This window comes from Ursus americanus, chromosome 30 (assembly GCF_024610735.1).
Source record: "Ursus americanus isolate L20-20 chromosome 30, mUrsAme1.1.p, whole genome shotgun sequence".
Lineage (NCBI taxonomy): Eukaryota > Metazoa > Chordata > Mammalia > Carnivora > Ursidae > Ursus > Ursus americanus.
This window is the reverse complement of record NC_142156.1, coordinates 16075292-16098904: the sequence shown is the minus strand read 5'-3', so window position 1 is coordinate 16098904 and position 23613 is coordinate 16075292. Positions and strand designations below refer to the sequence as shown.

The window sequence follows — 23613 nt, the reverse complement described above, 5'->3', positions numbered from 1 at the left end:
TACCAAAAGCGGGGCCACCTGTCCTACTCAGCACCGCCCCCCACCAAGGCCCAGGTGCTCAGGGTCCGTCCAGCCAGTGTCAAACTGCACGGACCGATGCACGAGCGCTTGCAGAGGGCAATGGGCCACAAACGGGCCCCGGCTGCTGTCCTTCCAAACATGCCTTTGGCTTTCTGGCCGAGGCCTCCCTGTGGCTGGGTCTTGTCCCGCTGTGCATCCCCGGGCAGGGCCCTAAGGTCGGAGGCTCTGAGCACAGCTGTGCGCACATGCTGCTTGCTCAGAGCCATGCAGAGCAGCTGCTTGGGGACAGAGGTCCTCACTCATTTTGCACGGGGAAGCAGATTTCTGCCTGCGGAAGCCACCAAGGGCTGGGCTGTGGAACTGGACAGACCTGGGTTTGAACCACAGCCAGCTGCCTGACCTGGAAGCTACGATCAGTCACGTGGGACGCCGGCCTCGTGCACTTCCGGTGCTATGAGGAGGGTCAGGTGTGGAGGGTGGGCCTGGCACCCTCGGCGCGCTCAGTGGGTACGAGTGTTCTGAGAGGGCCCAGCCCGGGTGCCCAGAGGGTGCCACGGTGCTGGCCGGAGGCCCCGCCGGAGCGGGGTGCCCGGGATGCGAATGGGAATGGGAGAGAGAGCTGCCCCAAGGGCCCGGCCTTTCCCGCTGCGTCCGGCTCAAGAACTGGGTCTCTTCTCTCATCAAACGTTTCCTGAATGTCTGGGGCTCACTAAGCACAGCTTAAAGGGTCACGAGGGAGCAGCTTCCGAGCTGCTGTCCCTCACTGCCGCACAGTGAAGTGACAGAAGGGCTCCCCTAGCACCCTGTCTCTCATGGGACACACACAAGCTCTGAGCCCAGCCCACCCCTCGGCCGGGGGCCCTTCGTGGGGGACGAGGCCGATCCGCACTGACGGTGTCTCCACGGTGTCCACTCAGCCCTGATCAGAGATGCGGTCCCGAGCCTGGGGGTGCGGGGTGGAAGTCGCTGGCAAGCGCCGTTCCCGCCCAGGCCAGGGGCAAGTCCCGGGGGCTGGGGCTGGAGGGGCTGGACGGGCCTGGCGCTCTGGGGGCAGTCCTGGCTTCTGCAGAGCAGGCTACAAATAACCCCAGGAATGTCCACACCCTCGCACAGCCTCTACCCTGAACCGGCTGCACAGAGCCCGGCAGGGGGCGCACTCACTGGTGCCGTGGACCTCCTCCCCGGTGAAGCGGATGTTGAAGGCGTAGGTGGGGTCCCCACCGCTGGCCAGCTTGACGCAAAGCTGAGAGGACGACACGGACGCCAGCTGCCGGGCAGCCTGGCAGAAGTAGGAGTTTTCAGAGGCTCTGATCTCCCCTGGAAAGAGACGGAAAGCAGTCAAAGCCTCCTGGCGCCGTCTTCTGCTCTCCCGCCCTGGGACAGATGCCTTGCCAGGCCTGCGTCTGCTTCTCGGCCTCTCCCGACGCTGGCTCACAGCCACCCTGCCTTCTCTCTGCTCTTGGAACGTCTTCCATGCCTCCCCTCTGTCCCCAGGGGAGGCCCCCCCCATCCACGCTCTTCTCTCATTCCCTCCACGCTGTGTGTTCATAGGCCATGGCTGCCTCCCCAGGAGCCATTGCCCCCTCTTCTTCAATGCTGGAACCCCAATTCCAGCAAGTCCATGGCCAACCAGAACGTCTCCACTCCTCCCCCCACCCCCCACACAGTTAGGTGTGGCCCTGTGACAGTTGTCCAGTGTGACGGGAAGGAGAGGTGAGGCTCTGGGAAGCAGAGAGCTCCTTCTGTCTCTCCCCTTCCTCTTGCTGCCCAGCATGCAGGCTCACTAGGGGACCCTGAAGGTGGAAGCCACACGCTGGGACACTTGGGAGGAGGACAGAAGCGGCCAGATGAACGTTTGTACTTCCTTCTAGAGGCTTCTTTCATGTTCAAGAAGTCGACCGTATGGTTTGTTCAATCACGGCTATCGTACATTTTCTGCTCTGTGTGTAGCTAATCTTACCTCCCACGATTTCCAGTGGGTCCAAAGTGATCTCGGGAGCCGCATGGTCAGCCGTCCTCTGCACGGTGGCGTTCAGCACCCGATTCATGACGGTCACCTTCGTGTCATAAAAGATCAGCCCTGAAGGGAAGAATGGGGGGGGAGAGGCTCTGACGGGACTGCTTTCCTTCCCTCCCTGTCACCCCGAGGCCTGCCCCCTCTGGGTGCAGTCTCTCATGGGATGCCCTCCAGGCCCCTGAATGGGGCACTCGTGCACACAGCCCTGACTTTCCAGGGGACGATTTGTTAGTACCTGCCTCCATGGTAACCTATGAACCCCGGCCTCTGTCATGCCCAGCAAACACCTCGTTGGCAGAAATACAGGAAGTATGAGGAGGTTTGCTGTAGCATTTTATGAAGTGGAGAAAATAAAATCCCAAAGGTGAAGGCGCAGAACAGAACATCTGCTAGGATACCCGCTTTTGATTTTTTAAAAAATCATGTGTGTATTTGTGAACAGAAAAGTCTGGAAGGACAGGTGCTCAGCTGTTGATGATCATCTCTGGAATGTAGGGGAAAGACAGCGAATCAGAGCCTTCTATTTTTTTTTTTTTTTAAATAATGGAGCCCAACGTGGAGCTTCAGCTCATGACCCTGAGATCAAGACCTGAGCTGAGATCAAGAGCCAGACACTGAACTGATTTAAGTCACCTCCATCCCCAACACGGGGCTCGAACTCATGACCCTGAGATCAAGCGTCACATGCTCTTCTGACTGAGCCGGCCAGGCACCCCTGAAAACTTGAGTGAATGTAATTGTTCAGAGCGCAACTGAAGTGACGGCTCTGGGCTGGAGGTGCTGCCCGGCGGGACCCAGCGTGCTCCGTGTAAGGAGGGCGCCTCCCAGGCACTGGGCTGGGTGCTGACCTTTGGCCTCCTTCAGCAGGGCGGCGATGCTGCGGGTGTACATGGGCGTCTGGCGCAGCTCCACCAGGGGCAGGAAGAAGGTCTCCAGCGTGGTGTTCAGGGACTGCAGCAGGGCGAAGCGCAGGCGCAGGCTCTCGATGGGCACGTCTGCAGGGCATGAGGGGCGGTCAGGCCGAGGCTCTTGGGGTGGAACGAGCTCAAGTGGCCCCTGTCCCTGGCGGGGGGGGGGGGCGCACCAGGAGGATCCCGCCGGGGATTTTATCCCCGGGACCCCCAGAGGCTGCGCGGGCGTGCCCCCGATTTGCCTGAACCCATGCCAAGCAGAAGCAGAGGGGGAGGCGCCGGCTCGTGGGGAATCCAAGGGCCCCCTCAGCCTATCTTTAGGGCAGGCCAGGGCTGTGGCCTATGCTATTTTTAACTTCCACTTTTGAAATAATCAGACTTCTAGAAGTTGCAAAAATAGTACACAGTCCCGTGTACCTTTCATCAGCTTCCCCCAAAGTGACAGCATATGTCAAGACCAGGACATTGAGACACTGGCACGCGGTCTCGTTTGTCCTCATATCTGTCTCCTCTCCAGCTGTGAGAGGATGACAGCAGGACGATTTCTGGCCCATGTTTACCTTCAAAGTATGTGCAAGAGCAAAGAGCAAAAGCCCAGGCCACGTGGCCGAGCCGGGTGGGCAGACTCCCAGGCCGCCCGTGGCACACACGGCACAGGCACAGAACAAGCCAGCATGCCGGGACGAGGGTCCCCTCCCAGGGATGGATTTATGCAGAACGCCTGCTCTTGTGTGCACACGGTGCGTGCAGGCGTATCCTCGCCTTTAATGAAGACACACCGCGGTCTCGAGCTGAAGAATGCCTCCGAGGCGGGAGACAGCTCTGATCCCCGCTCCCTCCCGCCACCCGCCTGCCATCTGTGGGGGCCTCTAGGCGGGGGGCCTGGCATGTGGGGTGGCCTCCAGGCGGGCCTCCCAGCCGCCACCCGCCCGCGCCTGCCCCTGTGCCAAGGGGCCAGGAGTAAGGCCTCGCCCATTTAATGCAGCTGCCATCTCTGCCCCCAGGGTCACAGCAGGTGAGCCTAAGGACGTGTTCGATGGCCGTGAAAAGCACCTCTAGTCCTTCTAACCGCCCCCCCCTCCACTGTCGTAGGGGCCGCCCCCAGAGCCCACATACTCAAGAGACAGGCCACTCTGGGGTCGGCGGCATCGGCGGGGTCCAGATACACCTCGTGGGGGTGGAGCCGCGCGGGCGTGATGGCGAGGTGGCGGCACAGCCGGTTGACGTACTGCACGAGCGCCACGTCCATCTCCAGCGTCCACTTCCTTGAGGCCTTGTGTGCGTGTCGGACATCGATGCAGGCACACCTGGGCCGGGCGAGAAGGGCGAGGTGGGCCGGGGGCCGCGTCCCAGCCCCCGGGGGATCTGGAACAGCACCTGGGCTCGCAGCTGGCATCTTGGTGCAAGGGGAACCCCCCCCCCGCCCCGCCCAGGAGGAGCGAGCACACAGGCGGGATGGTGGGAGCGGCGCCACCGTCCAGAGCCCGGCCGCATGCACCCACCGAGCCTCCCTCCTGCGCGTGGGCAGAGGGCGGAGGGCTAAGCACCGGGGCTCTGGAGTCCTTGGGCCGAAATCTAGGCCACCGGTGACCTGGGCCTCAAGGACAGCTGCTTTCCGAGGCCTGGTGTCCTTAAGTATGAAATGCAGCTGGCGACGACACAGCCGCGCCGTCCCCAGAGCCGGCCGAGGGCGCCTGGGAGGCACACGGCCGAGGGCGCGGGCAGAGGGGTCTGGGAGCGCATCGCTGCAGCTAACGGGACACCGCACGCCACCCCAACGCCGGGCACCGAGTGATGCGGAAACACGAAACAAGCAGACGTCTTGTGTAACCCCCCCTTCTAAGTACTGAGAAAACCTACGCCCTGAAAATGTCGGGAGCCACCTTTACCGAAGCTTTACAAAGCGATGGCCCGGGCTGCAGAACCGCCGGCAGCGTCCCCTGTGCCCACGCGGCCTCTCCCACCCCGGTCAGCCGTGGCCCAGAAAGGCGGGCAGGCCGGCGGGGCGATGGGCGCCTCCAGCTCCGGAGCCCGCGGCCCCTCTCTGGGCCACATGCCACACAGGGTGCCTCCGGCCAGGGGCACAGCCTCTCAGGACAGGCCGCGTGTCCGCCCGAGCAGTGCTGAGAGCGCGCTTCCTCCAGAAGGGGATCCCCTCCAGGCCGGCGGACGGCGGCAGATGCCACCGGCTGCGGCCCTTAGGCTGGGTGCGGGAAGGAGGCAAGGAGCGTCAGTCAGGGCGCCCGCATGGCCCCAGGTGCCCAGGAACAAGCCCTCGAGCTGTAACAAATGTCACTTGCAGGCCAATCTGCAACCTTCCCACTTTGAAAGCACTTTCTAGTCCAAAGCGGGTGATTCTACTTTTCAAAAGCCCCCAAATCCTCTCTCTTACTGGCTTCTCAAATCAATCAGAAAACTCGTCTGGACACGGACTCTGAGCCTTCCGCAAAGGTACAAAATGACGGTGCCAAGCAGCAAACCATTTCTGAGCCCTGAACACGGGTTTTAAAAGAGCGCGCTCCAGGCCGCCGCTCCCTCCCCGACCCCCCCTGCCTGGGGTGGGGGGCGCCAGAGTGAGGCCAGGGGGGTTTGCTTGTTTGTAAGCACAGCACAGCTGCCTGGGACTCCCGTACAGCTAGGAAGGGGAAACCATTCTTGTTTGGCCCTGGGGACCTGGCGAGCTGCTGCCTGGCAGGGAGGGAGGGCGGACAATGGGGGCTCGGAGACAAAGTGGGACTCCGAGGAGCAAAGAGTCTTTGGAATGAGAAATCGGCCCCCCACCCCCAGTCCTGTGATGAAGCCCTAAACCCCCATGTGTGACTGTGTTAGGAGACGCGGCCTTTAAAGAGGTGACTGAGTTAAAGGAGGTCCTCAAGGCAGGGCCCAGACCAGCAGACTGGCGTCCCCCTCAGAAGTGGGGCGGCAGCGGGGACGCGCCCGCACACAGGCAGGGCCGTGGGCCAGTGAGGAGGTGACCGTCCACAAGCCAACGAGCGGCCTCAGGAGACACCAACCCTGTTGACACCCTGACCTCCAGAACTGTGAGCAGATGAATTTTTTTGTTTAGAACTGTGTGTTTCCAAATGGGCTTTAAAACCCACTTTGACAATTCTGGACATTAGAAACTCAGCAGGCATTTAGAACGGCAGAAGGAGCGGCTCCCAGCAAGGATTCTCTCGGGGATGCCTCTGGTGGCCGGAAACAATTTTTATACAAGGTAACAACTGGGTTGAGGGACAACTTCTTACCTCTCAAAGTGAAGGTCGTAACCACAAGATAAAATCGCCCTCCAGACACTACGGATGTCTTGCTTGGCTCGATCAATAACGAACTTGTGAAACCCTTCCAAGGTTAGATACTTCTCCTCAGGGACTGACGGAGAAGCGTTGAGAGAGTTAGGAGTTCAGAAGAACCTCCCACAGCAGGGGCCTCGAGACATGCCCTGGTGGCTTTTCCGGCAGGGTCCAATCCACCTGTGCCCCCCCCGCCCGGCCCTCCAGGGTCTGTCACGGCCGCCTCCACCCGCTGCCCTAGACCAAGCACAACCCCCGACCTCATGGGGTCAGCGAGCCACAGCCTGACTTCTCCAGCTCTGCTTGGGCCTTTATGAGGCTCAAGTTCTAATGCCCAGGTAAGTGCCTTCTGGAAGCGAATTTCTAAGCAGATTTCCAGATCTTTACTTTCAATCGCCATCACCTACTCCTCGCCTTGGGTGCATGGTATTTTGGGAGCTACTATTTTGACCTCCATAAATTCATGGTCAAAGATGGCGTCGAAGCCCTGCCTCACCCAAACCCCAAGGGAGCCCAGGCAGTTGGGCAAAGGTCCAGAGGCTGGTCCCGGGGGCCCGCCAGTCTCAGGCCCAAGCTGTTCAATCACCTTCTTGTTTTTTGGTGGGTGACTTCTCTGGGTCCTTCTCATCTGGCTTGCTCTTTTCTGGGGACTTGGGCTTCACAGTTGGCTTCTTCTCACTTAAGGCAGTCCTGCTATAGACCAGAGCATTGCAATCAGAATTTCTGCATTCACACCTCATCCTGACAGAGGGCACATAGCCTCACACATGCGGTAGGTCAGACTCCCCCAACCATGGCCACTGGTTCCCACAGGGCTGGGCGCAAGGTCAGTTCTGTTCTTACTAAGAAGTTCACTGAGCAAATCAGAAGGACAAGGACAAACCGATGCTTCACCTGCAAAAAACCTCAAAGAGATGCTTTTCATCCCTTCTATATCCTTCACAGCTGCACTAAGAAGCAGTCATTAGCCAGATGCAGCTACTTAAATTTAAATTAAAATAAAATTACAAACTCAGTTCCTTGACCGCACTGGCCACATTTCGAGGGCTCAGCAGCCACGTGTGGCTAGTGGCAACTGCATTTGACAGCACAGACAGCGAAACAGCACAGATTTCCATCACAGAAAATTCTATTGCGCTGTACTGATTTATTAGCACCATTGATGTATGATTAATTAGCAGAAAGACACTATTTTTCTGATCCTTCAAACAATTCCTCTAGAGACTCCTGCCAGGTAACGCTTTTCTATCAAAGTTTCAATTTTGAGTTCTTGAGTCATTCGCATAGGTCTATAGAAAATTCTATTAAATATGTATGCATATCCACACATGAAATATTACAGAGCTATTAAAAAGAAGAAGAAGAAGAAGAAGAGTCGCCTGGGTGGCACAGTTGGTTAAGCATCTGACTACAGCTTGGGTCATGGTCTCAGAGTCCTGGGATCAAGCCCCAAGTCTGGCTCCATGCTCAGCAGGGAGTCTGCTTGTCCTTCCCCCTCTGCCCATCACCCCCTCTGGTGCTCTGTCTCTCTCTCAAATAATAAAGAAAATCTTAAATCTTAAAAAAAAAAAAAAAAAAAGAACAAAGAAGTTTTTTGTGCAGATATGGAAACACCTCCCAGATTAGCAGTAAATGGAAACGGCAGCACTGTGTGGGGTATGGAGACGTCTGGGCACGTGCCCATCTGCTTGTGTGTGTGTGGACAGTTCTGGAAGGCTGGGGAAGTTACACTGGCAGTCTCACGGAGGGGGACAGGGAGGCTTGAGGATGATGGGGAAGAGGAATGGCTTTTTGCTGCATATACTTTTGAATTGTGTACTATTTTAGCCACTTAACATTTATTTTTTTTTAGAGAGCAAGAGCAAGTGGGGGAGGGTGGGGAGGAGAGGGAGAGAGAGAATCTCAAGCACGCCCCACACCTAGTGTGGAGCCTGACTCGGGGCTTGATCTCGTGATCCTGAGATCATGACCCGAGCCAAAACCAAGAGTCCGATGCTTAACTGAATGCGCCGCCCAGGTGCCTCTTGGCCATTTAAAATTTAAGAAAATAATATATATGCATCAACAGAAGGTTATGCACTTAACGGTTATAAGTGGTGTGTGGGGTAATCACATTTTTTTTCCCAACACGATTTTATAGTTTTTCCATAATAACTATGCATTATTTGTGTGGTTAAAAGAAGTCAGATTTTTTTAAAAAAAAACAATTCTGTACATTTTGGCTGGTTTATGACTTCACACCAGTCTACTTCTGTCTGCCTGTGTGGTCCGGATTTGACTATACTTGTGGATAAAATGAAGCGCTCTCTTTCAGTGGATGAAGCCAGGGACCCAAATGACAGAGCCGCGAAGAGGAGCCGGGGGTCTGCTCCCAGAGGCACAGAGAGCTTCGCAGCAAGCCTCGGAGGGGGCGGCCCCGGGTGCCCCGCCCGGCCCACCCCGAGCGCCCCGGATGCGCACCTGACACTGCTGAGCACAGCCTTGTCCTTGGCGGGCGGCTTGGTGACGGGCCGCTTGGTGCACACGACCTTCACGGGGTGCTGCTCCTTTCCGCCTTTGCCGTACTTGCTCTTGTCGAACTTGGGTTTCGGCACGCCGTACTTCCTCAGGATCTGCGGGCAGCACAGGGACAGGGGGTCCTCAGGATCGGCCCAAGGCGCAGCCGAGGCCAGCACCGGCACGGCGGGACGGGCGGCTACCTGCGTGAGCTGGTCCTCCAGCACCTTCTTTGGAGGCCGGACGTTGGTGAAGAAGAGCTGGAGGAGGTTGCCCGGCGTTTGGGAGTTGATCTGCTCTTTGCTAAGATAAATGTCCGACACCTTGATGGGCTTTGCTGGGGTGAGGCTCAGCATCTGCTCGGAATGGGCACAGCTCTTAAATATCTCCGTGAGCACCTCCCTGGCACCGGGCACCAGCTTCTCACCTGTTACAAAACGGGGAGAGGACAAGACCGTTGTGCCGCGAGCGTGCCACGTCAGGATACGCCTCGCAGCTGTGTCTCGAACAATTTGGTTTTGCGCGGAGGTAACAGATGTTTAGTGCTGCTGAGCTATGCACCACGACCTGGTTTCCCCTTCGGGGCGCACCCCCAGCTATGCACCCAGCCTTCTCTCTGCAGTTAGGTGCGTTCCTGTGACGTGGGACGTGAGCCACTCCCGGGCCAGTCTGCTCTCTTCGCGCTCACCCCCACCACTGGCTGCACGGAAGCGACAAGCCTCTGGGAGAGCCGACCGCAGCGCTCTCCCTGGATTCGTCCATGTGCAAGAAACACGCTTCTGTTGGGCCTGAGCCACTGTAGTCTTAGGGCTACCGAGCACGGCAGTTTCATCCACCTTAACACGTTTGTGACGGCGGTTCCAAAGGAACACAAGGATACGGAGCCTGCAAGTACTGTTGGTACAAAGCCCAAGTTGTCAAGCAAGTTTCAAAGTATTAGAGAGGATGGTTCAAAACTGGCACAATGACCGGGTGGGAAAAGAAAGTTCTCTCAGATGGAAGAAAATTGTCCCCAAGCACTTTTGTGCCCAAACACAAAAAGGCCCCAGCAGCCCATCAGGACCCCATCTGACTTGCTCATCACTCCCTTCCCCTTCCCATCCCCCCACCCCCCCCAGCCTCTCTCTGCGACACACAACAGGCGCCCCTAGGGCAGGCCTGGCTGTGGGAACCGGAGCTCAGAGGCCTCATGGGCCTCCAGGCTGAGAGTGGGGGGGTCAGGTGTGCAGAAGAGGTGGCCAAGCCCCAAGAGCTGACTCAGTAGAACCAAAACTTAGTCTCTAGAAAAATGCGTGTGGGCCTAATGTTACCAGAGATTGAGTACTTTATGTGGAAGGTCTGACTATAAGAGGATCGGGAACTCGGTCTAAATTCCATTTCAAAGTATGAAAAGGCTGGCAAACCACGAATTATGGCAGAAAAAGGCCTCAGATCTTACACCAGTCATCCCCTGTGGGCCACAGAGCGCCAAGGGACCAAATGCACTCTAATAAGGGACTGGGGCCAAGACCAGGGTGAGGAGAGCCTGGCAGCCCCCTCGGGGGCAAGATTCCCCAAAATCTCAGTAACACTGTAGTGTTAAAAAAAAAAGAAAAAAAATTAATACAACCCCCCCCACACATAACGAGCAAAATATCAACAGTACTGTGCCAAGCCACATTAAAGCCCGATGCAGAAGAAATAATCGGTAATACTGATCCTGTCTTTAAAATTTTACGATTTTGTTCATCACAGATATTTTGCATTAATTTTGACTTCTATAAATATCCGATTAAAATATTATTTATCTGTGGGCGCCTGGATGGCTCAGGCAGTTGGGCATCTCCCTTTGGCTCAGGTCATGATCCCAGTGTCCTGGGATCGAGTCCTGCATCGGGCTCCCTGCTCAGCAGGGAGTCTGCTTCTCCCTCTGCCTCCTACTTCTCCCCACTGCTAGTGTCCACTCTCTCACAAATAAATTTTAAAAATTCTAAAAAAATATATACATATATATTGTTTATCTAGCTTACTGAGATTTTTGGAGCCCATTAAATCTTGTGCCCAAGGCCTCACTTACCTCACCCCTGGTCCCAGCCCTGAGCGAACTTTTCAAAAATTTTATGACTGGGGGATAAAATTTGAAGCCAACAACAAAACCCATATTCAGTATTACATTTTTGTCCTCCTAGAACAGAAAAATTCTACAACTCTACCATGAAATTTTAAACAATCTTAAAGACTTAGAAAAAAGGACATGGATTAAAATTTTTGAGCAACACTAGAACAAAATAAAAATGACAACACAAAAGACTGCAATCATGAAAAGAGAGAAAAACTGCTGTTTCTGGAGCGGAGCTCAGAGCAAGCTGCCGGCCTCAGGCAGGGGTCTGCTGCTTGATTTGCTCAGCAGGGCCTCAGCGCTGCGTCCTGGGTGAACGCTCCCCATCGTCTGAAAGAGGTGGGGACGCCAGACAGGGTCCACACGCAAAGAGCCGTCAGAATGACAAAGTGGGACTTGTTTCTTCCCCCAGAATTAGCGTAAAGGCGGAGGCACTTACTGTCCTCGGGCATATGACCAAATGATTTCCAGCAACATACCTGCTACGTTCTCCTCGTAGGACAGAACAAAATAAATACACCTGAACTTGAACAAAGGGAAGTCTGGCTAGACAAAAAGCAAAATGGGACTTGAATGCAAGTCCAATTTAAAAAAATTTTTTAATTTAAATTCAATTTGGTTAACATACAGTGTAGTATTAATTTCAGGGTAGTGATTCGTCAGTCGCATATACAAGCCCACTCTGGAGCCCGAAGCAGGCTGGGAACGGCCCTTCTGCGCGGTCTCGGCAGGCTGGGGCACAGCGGGCCAGAGGCAGGGGGCCCTCCTGGCCCTCGCAGCTCTGACAGCTCCCATGAGCCAAGCAAAGAACGTCTGTCCCATCTCCCCAAGGCCCCCTGCATCATTTCTCAACTTTCTCACCCCCAAGTGGGCCCCCAAAGTTCCTTTCTCAGGTAAGATGTTAAAAATAGGGCATACTGGGTACAGAGAGAATAGAAAACTTTCGCTCATTTTTTTCTGTAAGTTTAAAACTGCTCCCCCAAAAGTCTATTAATTAAAAAAAAATCCATAACCTACCTTTAATCGACTTATCATTGAAGTAGTCTTCTAACCCTGGGCTCCCCTGAGTATCAAACAGACTCTGATTTACTACAGAAACAGTGAGAATCTCCTCGGTTGACATCTCCATCAGCTCATCTTCACCGTCCAAACTTGACAAACCAATCAAGTCATTATTGTTAAATAAACTTGCTCGAATTTTCTCAATTTTGGCTCGTGATCTTATCTGTGTGAACGAAGAAAAGGGTCAGGATTGGAGTAGAGGAAGGACTTTGTTTTCCTTCCCTCCCTTCCCTGAAACCCTCTCCTTGTCTTCAGTGCTGTGAGCGCCGCCTGACTCCCGCGAGCCGGCCTTCTGGGGAGCATCTCGGCCACACGCCAACAGCAGTAACTTGGAAGGGAACATCTCAGCCGGAAATATCTGCTGCTAAACCCTGACCAGGTCTGTGGCTTTACTCCGATGCCCAGGGAGCTAAAGTCCATGCTCAGATCCGAGAAAGCCCCCAGGAAGAAGGTGCATACATTAAGAGAAGTGATTCCAGGGAAGAAACCAACCATCGGGTTCTGGAATTCTCCTGTCAGAGCTCTCTGGGAGAGCAAAACGATACACACACATTCCCTTCTAGTGCCCTCCTCTCCATATCCAGTAACGGGAGGACAGTTTTACTCTGAGCCTGACTCCCCTTACACAAGGGTGAAGACACGGAATGCAGGATTTCTAAACAAGGAGGCCCAAGAAGCAGAGGAGATCTTGCAGTGGAAATGTGGCCTGAAAACTCAGAATCACCTGGAATAGAACGGCAAGTCTGTTTTCATAAGGATCACTGAAGACCCCTCCTGCCAATGGAACGTTTAGAACAACCCAAATCCACGCAAAGGTATACCAGCAGGCTTGAGCTGGAATGCACTTGATAAAGCCCGTCCACCAGGGAAGGTCAGGCCCCTCGAATCTCTCTGCCTCCCTCCTATACTCAGCAACGAACTGCATCTACTTCATGCCATCGGACTTGACATCACTCTTCGAAATGTGACCTCAGACACAGATAATCAACATAACATATCATGGCAGTTTCCAAGAGCTGCCTCAGGGAGCTCCCTAGGTGCCCCAACGTCACATGTCAGTTAATCCCCTGGAAATACTACTGGGAGGTTTCGAGAGGCTTGGGGGATTCAAGCCGCTCATGATTTTAGTGCTTGCCAAGGCGTGAGCGCCGTTACCTCTACGACCGCGAAGCCTTTGATGGGGCGTGCTGCGAGGGGCTGGTTGTCCAGGGACGTGACCGTGTACATGGAGCCCATGTCCGACACAGAGGCCGTCTCCACGTTGTCCAGCGGCTCCCCCAGGCTGCCCAGGCTGCCCAGGCTGCCAGTGCTGCACAGGGAGATGTCTAGACTCTCCTGGCTGGACACCACGTGGGGCTCCAATACGCCAGGAGCGACGGGCGGCTCGACGCCCGGGAGCAGCGGATCCACAGAGAGGTCACTGACTGTCTGCGAGATACCCTGGGAGCTGCAGATGGAGGCCTGACTGGTGGAAGCGGACGCGCTGATGCTCATGGCGGGGGTCAGGCTGCTGGACGTGCTGACCTCCAAGCTGTCTGCAGTCGGGAAGCCGAGGGTCTTCTCCGGCTCAGCTTTGCCGTCACCACCCTCAGCCTTGTCCTTCGGCTTCTTGGGGTCTTCGTCCTGCAGGGGGATGTAGATCTCATCTTTGAAGACCCCGCCATGGGCATCGCAGGCCTTGCGGATAGCACCTCTGACGATGCCCTCGTCCAGGTGCGTGGGGATCCCGGAGATCACCAGCAGGCGGCTGTGGGCGGTGGGGCCGACCAGCGCCTGGCAGGCGTCGGCAATGGCGTCGCTCGTCACCCCCAGCCCCTGTGGGTCCTTCCTGGTGAGGTGTCGGAGAATGATGAGCAGGGTGAGGGCTCGATGAAACCACAGCATGTCCTCCGGCTTGCTGCCCCCGATGCTGAGCATGGCGGGGTCGGAGTCCACCGAGCGGGACGACTGGCGCTTCCCGGAGGAGGAGGCCTTTTCCCGCTTCATCTTGACTTTTTTCCTCTTCGACAGGAGGCTGGGGCTCTGTGGTGTCTGTCCCGGGGAGGAGGACGAGGAGGACGATGAGTCGCTGAGATTTGGGGCGGTTGTCGAGGTCACCCCGCTGGCTGTGACACTCATGTTGGTGGGCAGGGTCACTTCGGCCACCGCCAGGCAGCCTTCCATGAGCGCGTGAAAGTACGTAGAGAACCTGCCCTGGTCCGTGGCCGCCGCCGCCCCCGAGCCTCCGCACGCGCTGCCCGACACCCAGCTCTGGGTCTCCTCGTCGTACAGCTTATGGAGCTCCGACTGCAACGCCATCAGCATGGCCAGACAGGGGTTCAGCTGGAGGGCGATGGAGGAGGACAGGCCAGCAGGGTGCTTCCTCTGCTCCAGCGCGTGCACCGTGCGCAGCAGCTCCGCCAGGAGATGGAAAACGAGCTCCTTCACACAGGCCGCCATGTCTGTGGTCCACAGGAAGTTTCCTGAAGCAAATATAAAACAGTACCAGCAGCGGTCACTTGTACAGCACGGGCTCCGTACCAGGTGCTGTTGCCGGTGCTCACCAATGAAAAACCAGAAGCTCTGGGGCGCCTGGGTGGCTCAGTTGGTTAAGCAACTGCCTTCGGCTCAAGTCATGATCCCAGGGTCCTGGGATCGAGCCCCGCATCAGGCTCCCTGCTTAGTGGGGAACCTGTTTCTCCTCCTCCCTCTGCCACTCCCCCTGCTTGTGCTTTCCTGCTCTCTATCAAATAAATAAATAAGATCTGAAAGAAAGAAAGAAAGAAAGAAAGAAAGAAAGAAAGAAAGAAAGAAAGAAAGAAAGAAAGGGAAAAACCAGAGGCTCAAAGAGCTCAAGCCTGGCTGGTTACCCCCAGAGCCTAAAGCCTTAACCCCTGGGCCGCATGATCGCACAGAGCGGGTTCCATGGCTCACACCAAAAAATCATTTTCTTTCTTTCTCATAAGGTTATCAAGTGAGTTGGTGACAAGTCATGAGAACAGTATTTCCCAAACCATGAGATGCTTGCTACTGGGGGCACACAATCCAATTTTATCAGAAAGCCCAGAAATACACACTGACAAGGTATTCCTTTTTTTTTTTTTTAAAGATTTTATTTACTTGAGAGAGAGAGAATGAGTGGGGAGGGGAGGCACAGAGGGAGAAGGAGAAGCAGACTCTTCGCTGAGCAAGGAGCCTGATACGGGACTTGATCCCAGGACCCTGGGATCATGACCTGAGCCAAAGGCAGACACTTAACCGACTGAGCCACCCAGGTGCCCCAAAGTATTCCTTTCTAACTCCTCTTTCAGGCCTGATTCTGTCAACAAGAAAGGCTTACGGCAAGGCTGGTATATCCTTGACAGAGAGTGGGCCACAGACCCAGAGCTTCTGACAGGCAACAATGGTCAGTATTTCCTACTGAAAACTATTCTATAGTTAACCTCCTAGTTATGGCAAGGGATACTACTTTTCCATTTAAAGTGGCAACATAAAGTTTCCTTTAAAATTGAAGGGTTTTTTTGTTTGTTTTTTAAGGTTTGTATTTATTTATTTGAGAGAGAGTGGGAGAGGGCACGTGTGCACCTGCAAGCAGGAGGAGAGGCAGAAGGAGAGGGAGAAGCAGGCTCCTTGGGGAGCAGGAAGCCCAACATGGGGCTTGATCCCAGGACCCTGAGAATGCAGATGCTTAACCGACTGAGCCACCCAGGCACCCTAAAATCAAAGTTTAAAAAAAGGAGAAAAGAGAAGATGGCCAAAAAACCGAATCAATAAATGCTGACAGGCATGACTCGTAGACATGGAGGAAATCACATATAGATGGCATGAGGACTGAAGTTCAGGAAATAGGGTCTAGAACAACAAGAGGGGTTACAGGTTTGTACCAGGATCCCCTTTGTGCCAGACACGCATCTTAAATTCACACTAAGCTGCTTGATCTTAGGGGCAACGCTGCTTCATGACTTTAATTGGAAATGAACTCCTGCTGCTCGTGCCACGTGGGTGCTCAGGAAGCCATTCACAGACAACAAGTGCCCATGCGGTCCGCGGTCATGCCCTCCGAAGCTCATGCCGCCTCCCCTCCCTTGCCCTTCCTCTGCCATTGCCATTTATGTAAGAGGACGGCCTTAGAATTCTCCTCCACCCAGACCTCGAATGGTGGCCCATGAGCGAAGACTGCCCACAGACCTCTCCTTCCCGTGGTGGTCCTCACTCCTCTTCCCTGATCCTTCACCCAAGGTATTTAAAAGAATGTCATTTAATTGCCAACATTTAAAAACTGGGAAATTCACATCAATACCTACATTAGTGGCTTTTCTTGAAATAAAAAGTAATAATAGCTGGCAGGACTGGGGCCACCTTCTCCTGCAGCAAGGAGTGACAGGCTCAGGGACTGGCAGAGCACGGGGTGCCCTGGCCCATTCTCCTATTTCCCCCATTTACATCATCTGTGTGACCTGAGGGCGCTTCAGTGCGCAACATCTTCTCCCCTCCAATATCATAAAAAATCTCAAAAAAGAGGGAAGTTGAACTACTTAGACAATAAACACCTGCACGCTCACTGCACAGGTTCTCCCATTAACGCTCTGAGGTATTTGCTCTTATGTGCCTACCTATCTACCCCTCTATTCACCCAAAACTCACCTTAGTATTTGATTATTTCAAAATCGGTTCCAGATATTGGTCTGTTTTATCCCTGAACACTTAAGTAGATGTATCGTTGTTCAATATTAATTTAGAATTTGAGGTGAATTTACATATGGCAAAATGTACAACTCTTAAGTTTACCTTTTATGAGTTTTACCAAAATGCAACCCCTTTTAAACCTTTCAGGAACTATGAAGTCATACTGTTTGATTTTGCAACATTATTTACTCCCACACCACCTTCTACCTCCGAAGTTACAAAAATGGCATATATTTGTGTTTTAAAGTGTGATAAAATTCATCTTATTTTCATGGTTAGTTGCCACCCCTCAAAATAATGAGAACAGCCCGCAGTCATGTGTTTAGAAGGCTAGGCTGTAGGGGCGTCGGGGTGGCTCAGTCGGTTAAGCATCTGACTCTTGGTTTCGGCTCATGTTATGATCTCTGGGCCCCTCTCACCCATGCTCTCTCTCTCAAAATATATAAATAAATACATTATAAAACAACACCACCAACAACAAGGCTCGGCTCTACATTACCATCAGCTCCACAAGCCCTTTTCAGATGACAGCAACCCAACGAGAGGCCACCAGTGGGCAAGTGCCTTCCTCAGGCACTGAGCTAGCCCCCCCAGTTTCCCCAGGGAATCCTGAGGGAAGGTAAGCCTTACCCAGCAGCTCCACAACTTGCAGGAGGACAGAGGTCGGGATGGTGTCGGGCTCATCTTCGGCTCTCCCTTCGCCATCCTCTGATCTCCAGGACAGCAGCTGCTCGGCGAAGGCCATAGCCAGAGGGAACTCCAGGGGCAAGGAATGCAACGCCAGCACGGCCCCCGGAGGCGGAGACACCCCTGGAAGAGCGGCCAAGGAGGAAGGCTCATAACTGGCAGCCTGTGACCCAAATAAGCCCAAGGAAAGGACCCACCAGGTGTGTGTGGAAGAACAGGGCTGGAAAGCCAACCTGCTCATCAGCTGGAGGCGAAAGGAAACGTAACTCCCCCGCACTCCAGACCGAGTCAGCTGCAGGTGCAGGAGGGGCCTGAGGACGTCCCCCCAAAGAGTCCATTTGTCGGTGTGACAAGGGGACAAGGGCAGCAAGGAGAATGGGGAAGGATAAATATTGCCCAGCTGGTTAGATACCAACCAGCCTGATGAGCCCATGGAAATACAAAGTCAGACCTTAAAAGATGCTTCACTGGAATACAATAAGAAATAATTAGCCCTTTGTGCAGCTGCAATCCTATGAGACCATTAAGTTTGTATTTGGTTACAGAGCGGACCAACAAGGGGCGCCCCAGACTAGCACTCCCAGAACCTTGGGCTTTGATTTTCTCTTATTACCCTGTGTCACTGCCATGGCCTGAATCTGGCCAGAGATGCTGCAGTGAGAGGAAAAAGGCCCTAAGGCCTGAGGCCAGCTACAAGCCCTGGGCAGACATAAGTCAGGCCATCAGGAGCCTGGGGATCTTTGGACAAGTCAGGAGGTACCATGCAGACTGGCCTGCATTTTGGGGTGACCATTTATATGGTGATAATTGAGGAATGAGAAGACAGAGATCTTCTGTGTATTATAAAGTTTAAAGAACAGCCAGTATAGGCAAAGCACTATGAAAAAAATTGGCCCTAATGAAAAGGGATCATTAAGTTGTTTAGCAAAGTCTCCTTTCATTTCATTCCCTAAAGATGCAAGGTCTCTGGGACAGGGGCTGTGGAAAAGCCAAGGCCCAATTTTTGCCTGGAAGGTCAGATACATTTCAGAATTGTCTCTAGCAAACACAGGTCCATCCTTTCCTGCCAAACACGACAGGAAGTGCAGTGGAAGTCTGTTCTGTGTGTTTTCTCGGAAACAGGTGGCCCCGGTGCATGGGGCGCACAAATGGGGGGCAGCTTCGGGATCTGCAGAGGTGGAGCCCTCCCCTAACCCTAAATCCATGTGGGCTTAGCAAAGAATGTCGGGGAGACGAGACCCACTGGGCCTCCCAGCCTGGCCACCCACTGTTAACCACGGAGACGGGGGACAGACGCTCGCTGTGGCCTGCGCCCCAGAGAGCCACTTGCACACGAGAGAATTCAGTTTTAATGAGTGCTGGAGGAAGGCAGCTGGGGTTACTGCCACTAAAGGACCGCTCTGCTCGGGTCCCTCTAAACAACGCACGCTCGCGAAAGGAAAGGAAATCCCCACTGACGTCTGGGCAGCGTCTGCCGGGCCTACCCTGGGCAGGAAAGGCGCTCGTTTCATCTCCTCCCCTAAAATACACTGTCCCAAGCACTTCTGTTCTTTACTGACCAGAAAAGGGCACACAGCAAGGTACAAAATCCTTTCTATCTTCAAAAAGAAGGAAAGCCTAAAATGACTTCACACCGTTCTTACCAAGCGCTAACTCAGAGACATACCCAGTTTGATGTGGACCTTGTCTGTGGAGAGGATCACCGAGGGGTACTGGTTGGCAGTAGGCGGCGGCGTGAGGCCGGTGTTGGCCGGAGACGCATCCCGTGGGTAACAGACGGCCTCGATCAGGTTCAGCTGGCCATTCCGCTTGACCTTGTGGCCAAGCCCGTACACGAGCACCCGTGCCCACGGCGCCTTGTACAGGGAGGAGCTACAGAGGAAGGGAGCAGGGTCAGTAGAGTCCGGCTGCTCACACCAGGGAGGAGACGGAGGGTAAGAAGTGGGCATCTGGGAGTCATTCCCACATCTCAGAAGGTCGTTCTTCACAAGGACGAATTTCCCAAACATGGAAATATGGGAAGAACTACAGACTACGCTCAAATACGGTGTGCGTTAAAGAGTAAAAACAATTCGAGTTTTTCTTTGTCAGTTTCACCAGACTCCAGTTTTCTTTTCTCTCCCATTAGCTCTCTAGGAGAACAGGCAACTTACTCTTTGCGGAATCCAGACTGACTTTCTTTGCAAGACACGACGACAAAAGCCGCCCCCGGGAAGTTAACATCCATGTTGACTTTGGACTCTGAAATCGGGAACTCCTCAGAGGGGAACTGCTCGGGTGCTGTCTGCAAAGAGATTGAACAAGGAAAGCCACAGGCCACACACAGGAGAGCATTTCATCTCCCAACTCCCAGGCAAAGCACGAAACCAACACAAACGTAGTCACAGGCCCCGGGGGACAAGAAAGCCCTCCGGGAGGAAGGCCGCTATGGATGGGACACGGTGGGAAAGCCGTGAGGAAAGGGAAACTGGTTCAGCAGGGGCTAGGGGAGTTGGGGAGGAGACAGTGTCATGTTTAGTAAGCCAATAAGACTTCCAATTAAAAGTTATCTCCCCTGTTCGGGGACATTAAAGCTTTAGACTTCTACCTGCAGGAAAGAGCAGATCTGTTTCGTCAGCTCCAGCAGGCTCTCCTCGCCCTGGTGCAGGGTCCGGGTGATGGCCACATTGAGCCACTCTCGCACGGTCTGGGAGCTGCCCTGGTAGAAGAGGTCTGTGGCCGAGCAGTTCTGGGAGTGGATGCAATGCTGCAGGGACTGTGCCAGGAGGATGGAGCTGGAGCTGATGGTGCCATCTGCAGCCGGGAAAGAAAAGCTACGTTCACCAGAACCACAGAAGTCAATGGCAGGCAGAACCTGGGCAACAGCGAGGAGCCTGCCCAGATAACCCGGATGGGGCAGCTCGGACATAGCGTCTCAGGTAAGACATTACCGATCAGATCCTGCAGGCTGGCAGGTTGGAAGAGGGGGTTCACATGAGTGGTCTAAATCTTTCTTTTAAGCAACAAAACTGTTTCCTAAAATAAAACCTGAAGTGGCGGCCCAAGCCTATTAAACAGAAATGAAGCTGCTTGGACGCAGGGGTTCCCACAGCCTGACCTACTCGTGTGCCCTGGCCCCTCCTGAGCTGCCCCGAGAAGCCGCCAGGGAGTGTGTAAAGCCAGTGTTGGGTCATGAGTCTTGGAGCCTCTAAGTTCTTGGGGTGGGCCAGGGGATCCCAGCAGGCGCGCACGTGCACACACACACACACACTGGCTGGGACCCCACAGATGGGAGACGCCCACCAGGCCTTGGGTGGCGTCTGCCCTCTCGCCTCTTGCTCCCGTCTTAGTTGCTGGGAGTCCAAGGGGAGCAGGCGGAGGCCGAGGTGCTGGGGGAAGACAGAGGGGCCCCTCGGTCTTGGACTGGGCTAAGCAGCTTCATCGCTTAGCCTTCACCGGGTTTGCACACACAGCATCGGGCCTTGCCAAGGGCCCCAAGGTTTGCAGATACACACAACCTGGCCCATTGACACAGCTCCAATGGAAGTCACAACGAACTAGTGAGGTCTGCTGTGGAGGAGCTTGGTAAAAGGAATATTTTCCTTTCTGAACAATGCCTGTGAGAATGTCCGTGACAACACTACAATGACCGGACTTCCTAAGTGATGTTTAATTTTCCTTGATCCACAATTCGGTTGGGAAGCTCAATGAGTGCTTAGCAGGTCAAGGACTAAATAGGTCATGTAGCATACTTCCATTTTCCAAAGTGAGCAAGCACTGCCCAGGTCATCGCGACTGTGTACGGCTGTTTACCGACACTAGCCCGAAGGCCTGTGCCACACAGAGAGCCAGCTCCTCACCCCCAGTCTCCTGCCTGGGGCTGGGCTCGCTCTCAGGGCCGTCCCACCCTGAGCTGATGTCCCCGGGGAAGGCCCCAAGCCAAGGCTCACCTGGGAGGGGAGGAGCCAGGAGCTGATTGGACAGCAGCTGCAGGTGCTCCAGGGTGATGTCCCGGATGGCGGGGATGTGGAAGAGGCGGGTGAACAAGTGCGGCAGCTTCGGGGCGAAGATGTTGAGCAGGGCCACGCGGCAGTACAGCCTGGCCAGCGCCGCCTCACACCGCAGCAGCTCTCTGCGGGGAAAGTGGAGACGCGCTGAGCACCGGGGCTCGGGCCGGCCCGCAGGCCTCTCCTCTGGCCCCGGATTCTGCCCGCCAAGCTAGTCACTTGGGTCTTAAATAAGAAGTCATGTTTAAGTACGTTTGCATTTTCTCTACTCAAAAATCACTGTGGAAAAAGAAATGAAAAGAGAGGTCCGCACAAAACTCCTTCATGTATGTTCACACAAGCATTACTCAGAGTGGCCAAAAACTAGGAACGACGCGGATGTCCATCGCGTGAGGAATGGCAAATCCACACAGGGGGACGTGGCTCAGCAGTAAGCGATGAAGCGCCGACACCTGCTACGACATGGATCACCTCGGCGACACTGTGCCAAGAAAGGCCAGACACAAAGGGCCACACGGTACGTGACCACATTCACGCCGACGGTCCAGGACCGAGCAAATCCACAGAAACGGAACAAGGCTGAGCTGGAGGAGAGAATGCGCACGGGCTTTCTCCTTCGGGGGATGTGAACGTTTTAAAAGCGATTGTGGAGGGGCGCCTGGGTGGCACAGCGGTTTGGCGTCTGCCTTCGGCTCAGGGCGTGATCCCGGCATTATGGGATCGAGCCCCACATCAGGCTCCTCCGCTATGAGCCTGCTTCTTCCTCTCCCACTCCCCCTGCTTGTGTTCCCTCTCTCGCTGGCTGTCTCTATCTCTGTCAAATAAATAGATAAAATCTTTAAAAATAAATAAATAAAAGCGATTGTGGAGAGGATTGTACACCTCTTGTAAATACACTAAACATACTGACTTGCATGTTTTAAGTGGGTGAGCACACAGCATGTGAACTATAGCTCACGAAAGCTCTTATGAGAAATTCACCGTGAACACTTCTCGTGTGATGAATTTCTGAAGTAATTGGCATTTGCCTTGAATAACAGCTCATGAGTGACTAAGCAGGTCTCATTCAGAATTGCATCTCTTGGCAAATAATCTAATACTAAGCATAGGGGAGGCTCCCTGTATTTCTTTAGCTAATCACCATTATTAAACATTCTCCTGGTATTAAGCACTTAATTAAAGGCAAGTTAGAAGCACCCTACTGTCTCTAAAAAGTCTAGGTTTAAAAAACCCACTTGGAGCCATCAGGGCTCATTCTGCATTGCCTACTGATCTGTATTAAATTTGATGCTGGTCTATCCTAACTCAGATTTGGGTATAAAGGTAAAGAGGCCATGTAAGACCCGATGAGTTTGGGCAACTATGAAGATAAACACAGCCAAGGTGCTGCATCGAGGGGGCTTCTCCCTCATCCCCACCCGTCTGTCATATTGTTGCGCCGGATGTGAGAACAAGCCACCTCTCCCTACCTGTGTCCTCCCTCTGTGGAGGACGTCCGTCCGTCGGCGGCCGGCAGCAAAGCAGAGGAGGTCTGAATCAAAGCCCTTACTAACTCCCCACTGCTTCCTCCTCAGGTTTCAGAGGCTGCAGGTGGAGTGAGATTATTCTGGGCCCGCCCAGCAGTCCCTGCTGTGTCCCCGCAGACTGCTAATGCCTCTGAAGCTGAGCGTCCAGCGCTTTTTCTAAGTCCGCCCTCAAAGCCATGTGAGCACTGTAGGCAGAGCACACCTCTGAGGAACATCTGTACTGAGACGAGAAATCCAGTCACTTTACTGATCACACAAACCCGTGTGGCGTTCCCTTCATTCTCCCGATACGAGATCACCGCCCTCATCCTGAGAATAGATGTCCTATATCTGTAGCCTGACTGGAACCTTACAAAGCACCTGCTTGCCTTCTCGCTCAGCTGCTAGTCAAAGGTCATTAAGTTACATCTATCAGAGACATTTGCTAAAAATACAACTGACTTATGAAATAAAGCTTTAAAAGCTTTTCAAGAGTATCATATTGATATTCAAGCATATATGTTTTGGGATCCTTTTCAACAGATATTTTGAGTTTACGTGAGCCAGGGTCCTGGTTAGACACAGGAGGCTCTGGCAAAGAATCCGACAAAGTCTCTGCTTATAGGAACCTCATAGTTTAGGAGGAGGAGACACAACACAATAAATTAAACCAAATTCACAGGCAAAAACATCAGGCCCTGGCAAGGAAGATGCAGTGCTTGACAACGTGCGGCTCCGTGCTTACTTCAGACCACTGGGGAGGCAAAGCCTCTCTGGAAAAGTGACATACTGAGAGCTGAATGACAAGAATGAGACAGCCATGCAAGGTTCTGGACAAAGCACTCCAGGCCGAGGGAAGAGCACGCCAGAGA

General features: G+C 54.0%; 1 protein-coding gene across 7 annotated transcripts in view; it reads right to left on the bottom strand.

The window, feature by feature from the left end:
• LOC123778861 (putative E3 ubiquitin-protein ligase HECTD4) overlaps positions 1–23613 on the bottom strand; it is a 129261-nt gene that overhangs the window by 7161 nt on the left and 98487 nt on the right. For 6 of the 7 annotated variants that reach the window (XM_045776507.2, XM_087857344.1, XM_087857340.1 and 3 more), the window contains 15 exons: positions 21180–21361; positions 19838–20043; positions 19404–19534; positions 18917–19122; positions 17194–17373; positions 13054–14360; positions 11854–12061; positions 8942–9165; positions 8703–8854; positions 6829–6935; positions 6198–6321; positions 4066–4256; positions 2887–3033; positions 1982–2101; positions 1183–1338 (listed from right to left, as the gene is read on the bottom strand). In XM_045776507.2, the coding sequence (XP_045632463.2) occupies positions 1183–1338; positions 1982–2101; positions 2887–3033; positions 4066–4256; positions 6198–6321; positions 6829–6935; positions 8703–8854; positions 8942–9165; positions 11854–12061; positions 13054–14360; positions 17194–17373; positions 18917–19122; positions 19404–19534; positions 19838–20043; positions 21180–21361 (3641 nt within the window). The remainder of the gene's footprint in view (positions 1–1182; positions 1339–1981; positions 2102–2886; positions 3034–4065; positions 4257–6197; positions 6322–6828; positions 6936–8702; positions 8855–8941; positions 9166–11853; positions 12062–13053; positions 14361–17193; positions 17374–18916; positions 19123–19403; positions 19535–19837; positions 20044–21179; positions 21362–23613) is intronic. The other variant, XM_087857339.1, reaches the window with a different exon arrangement.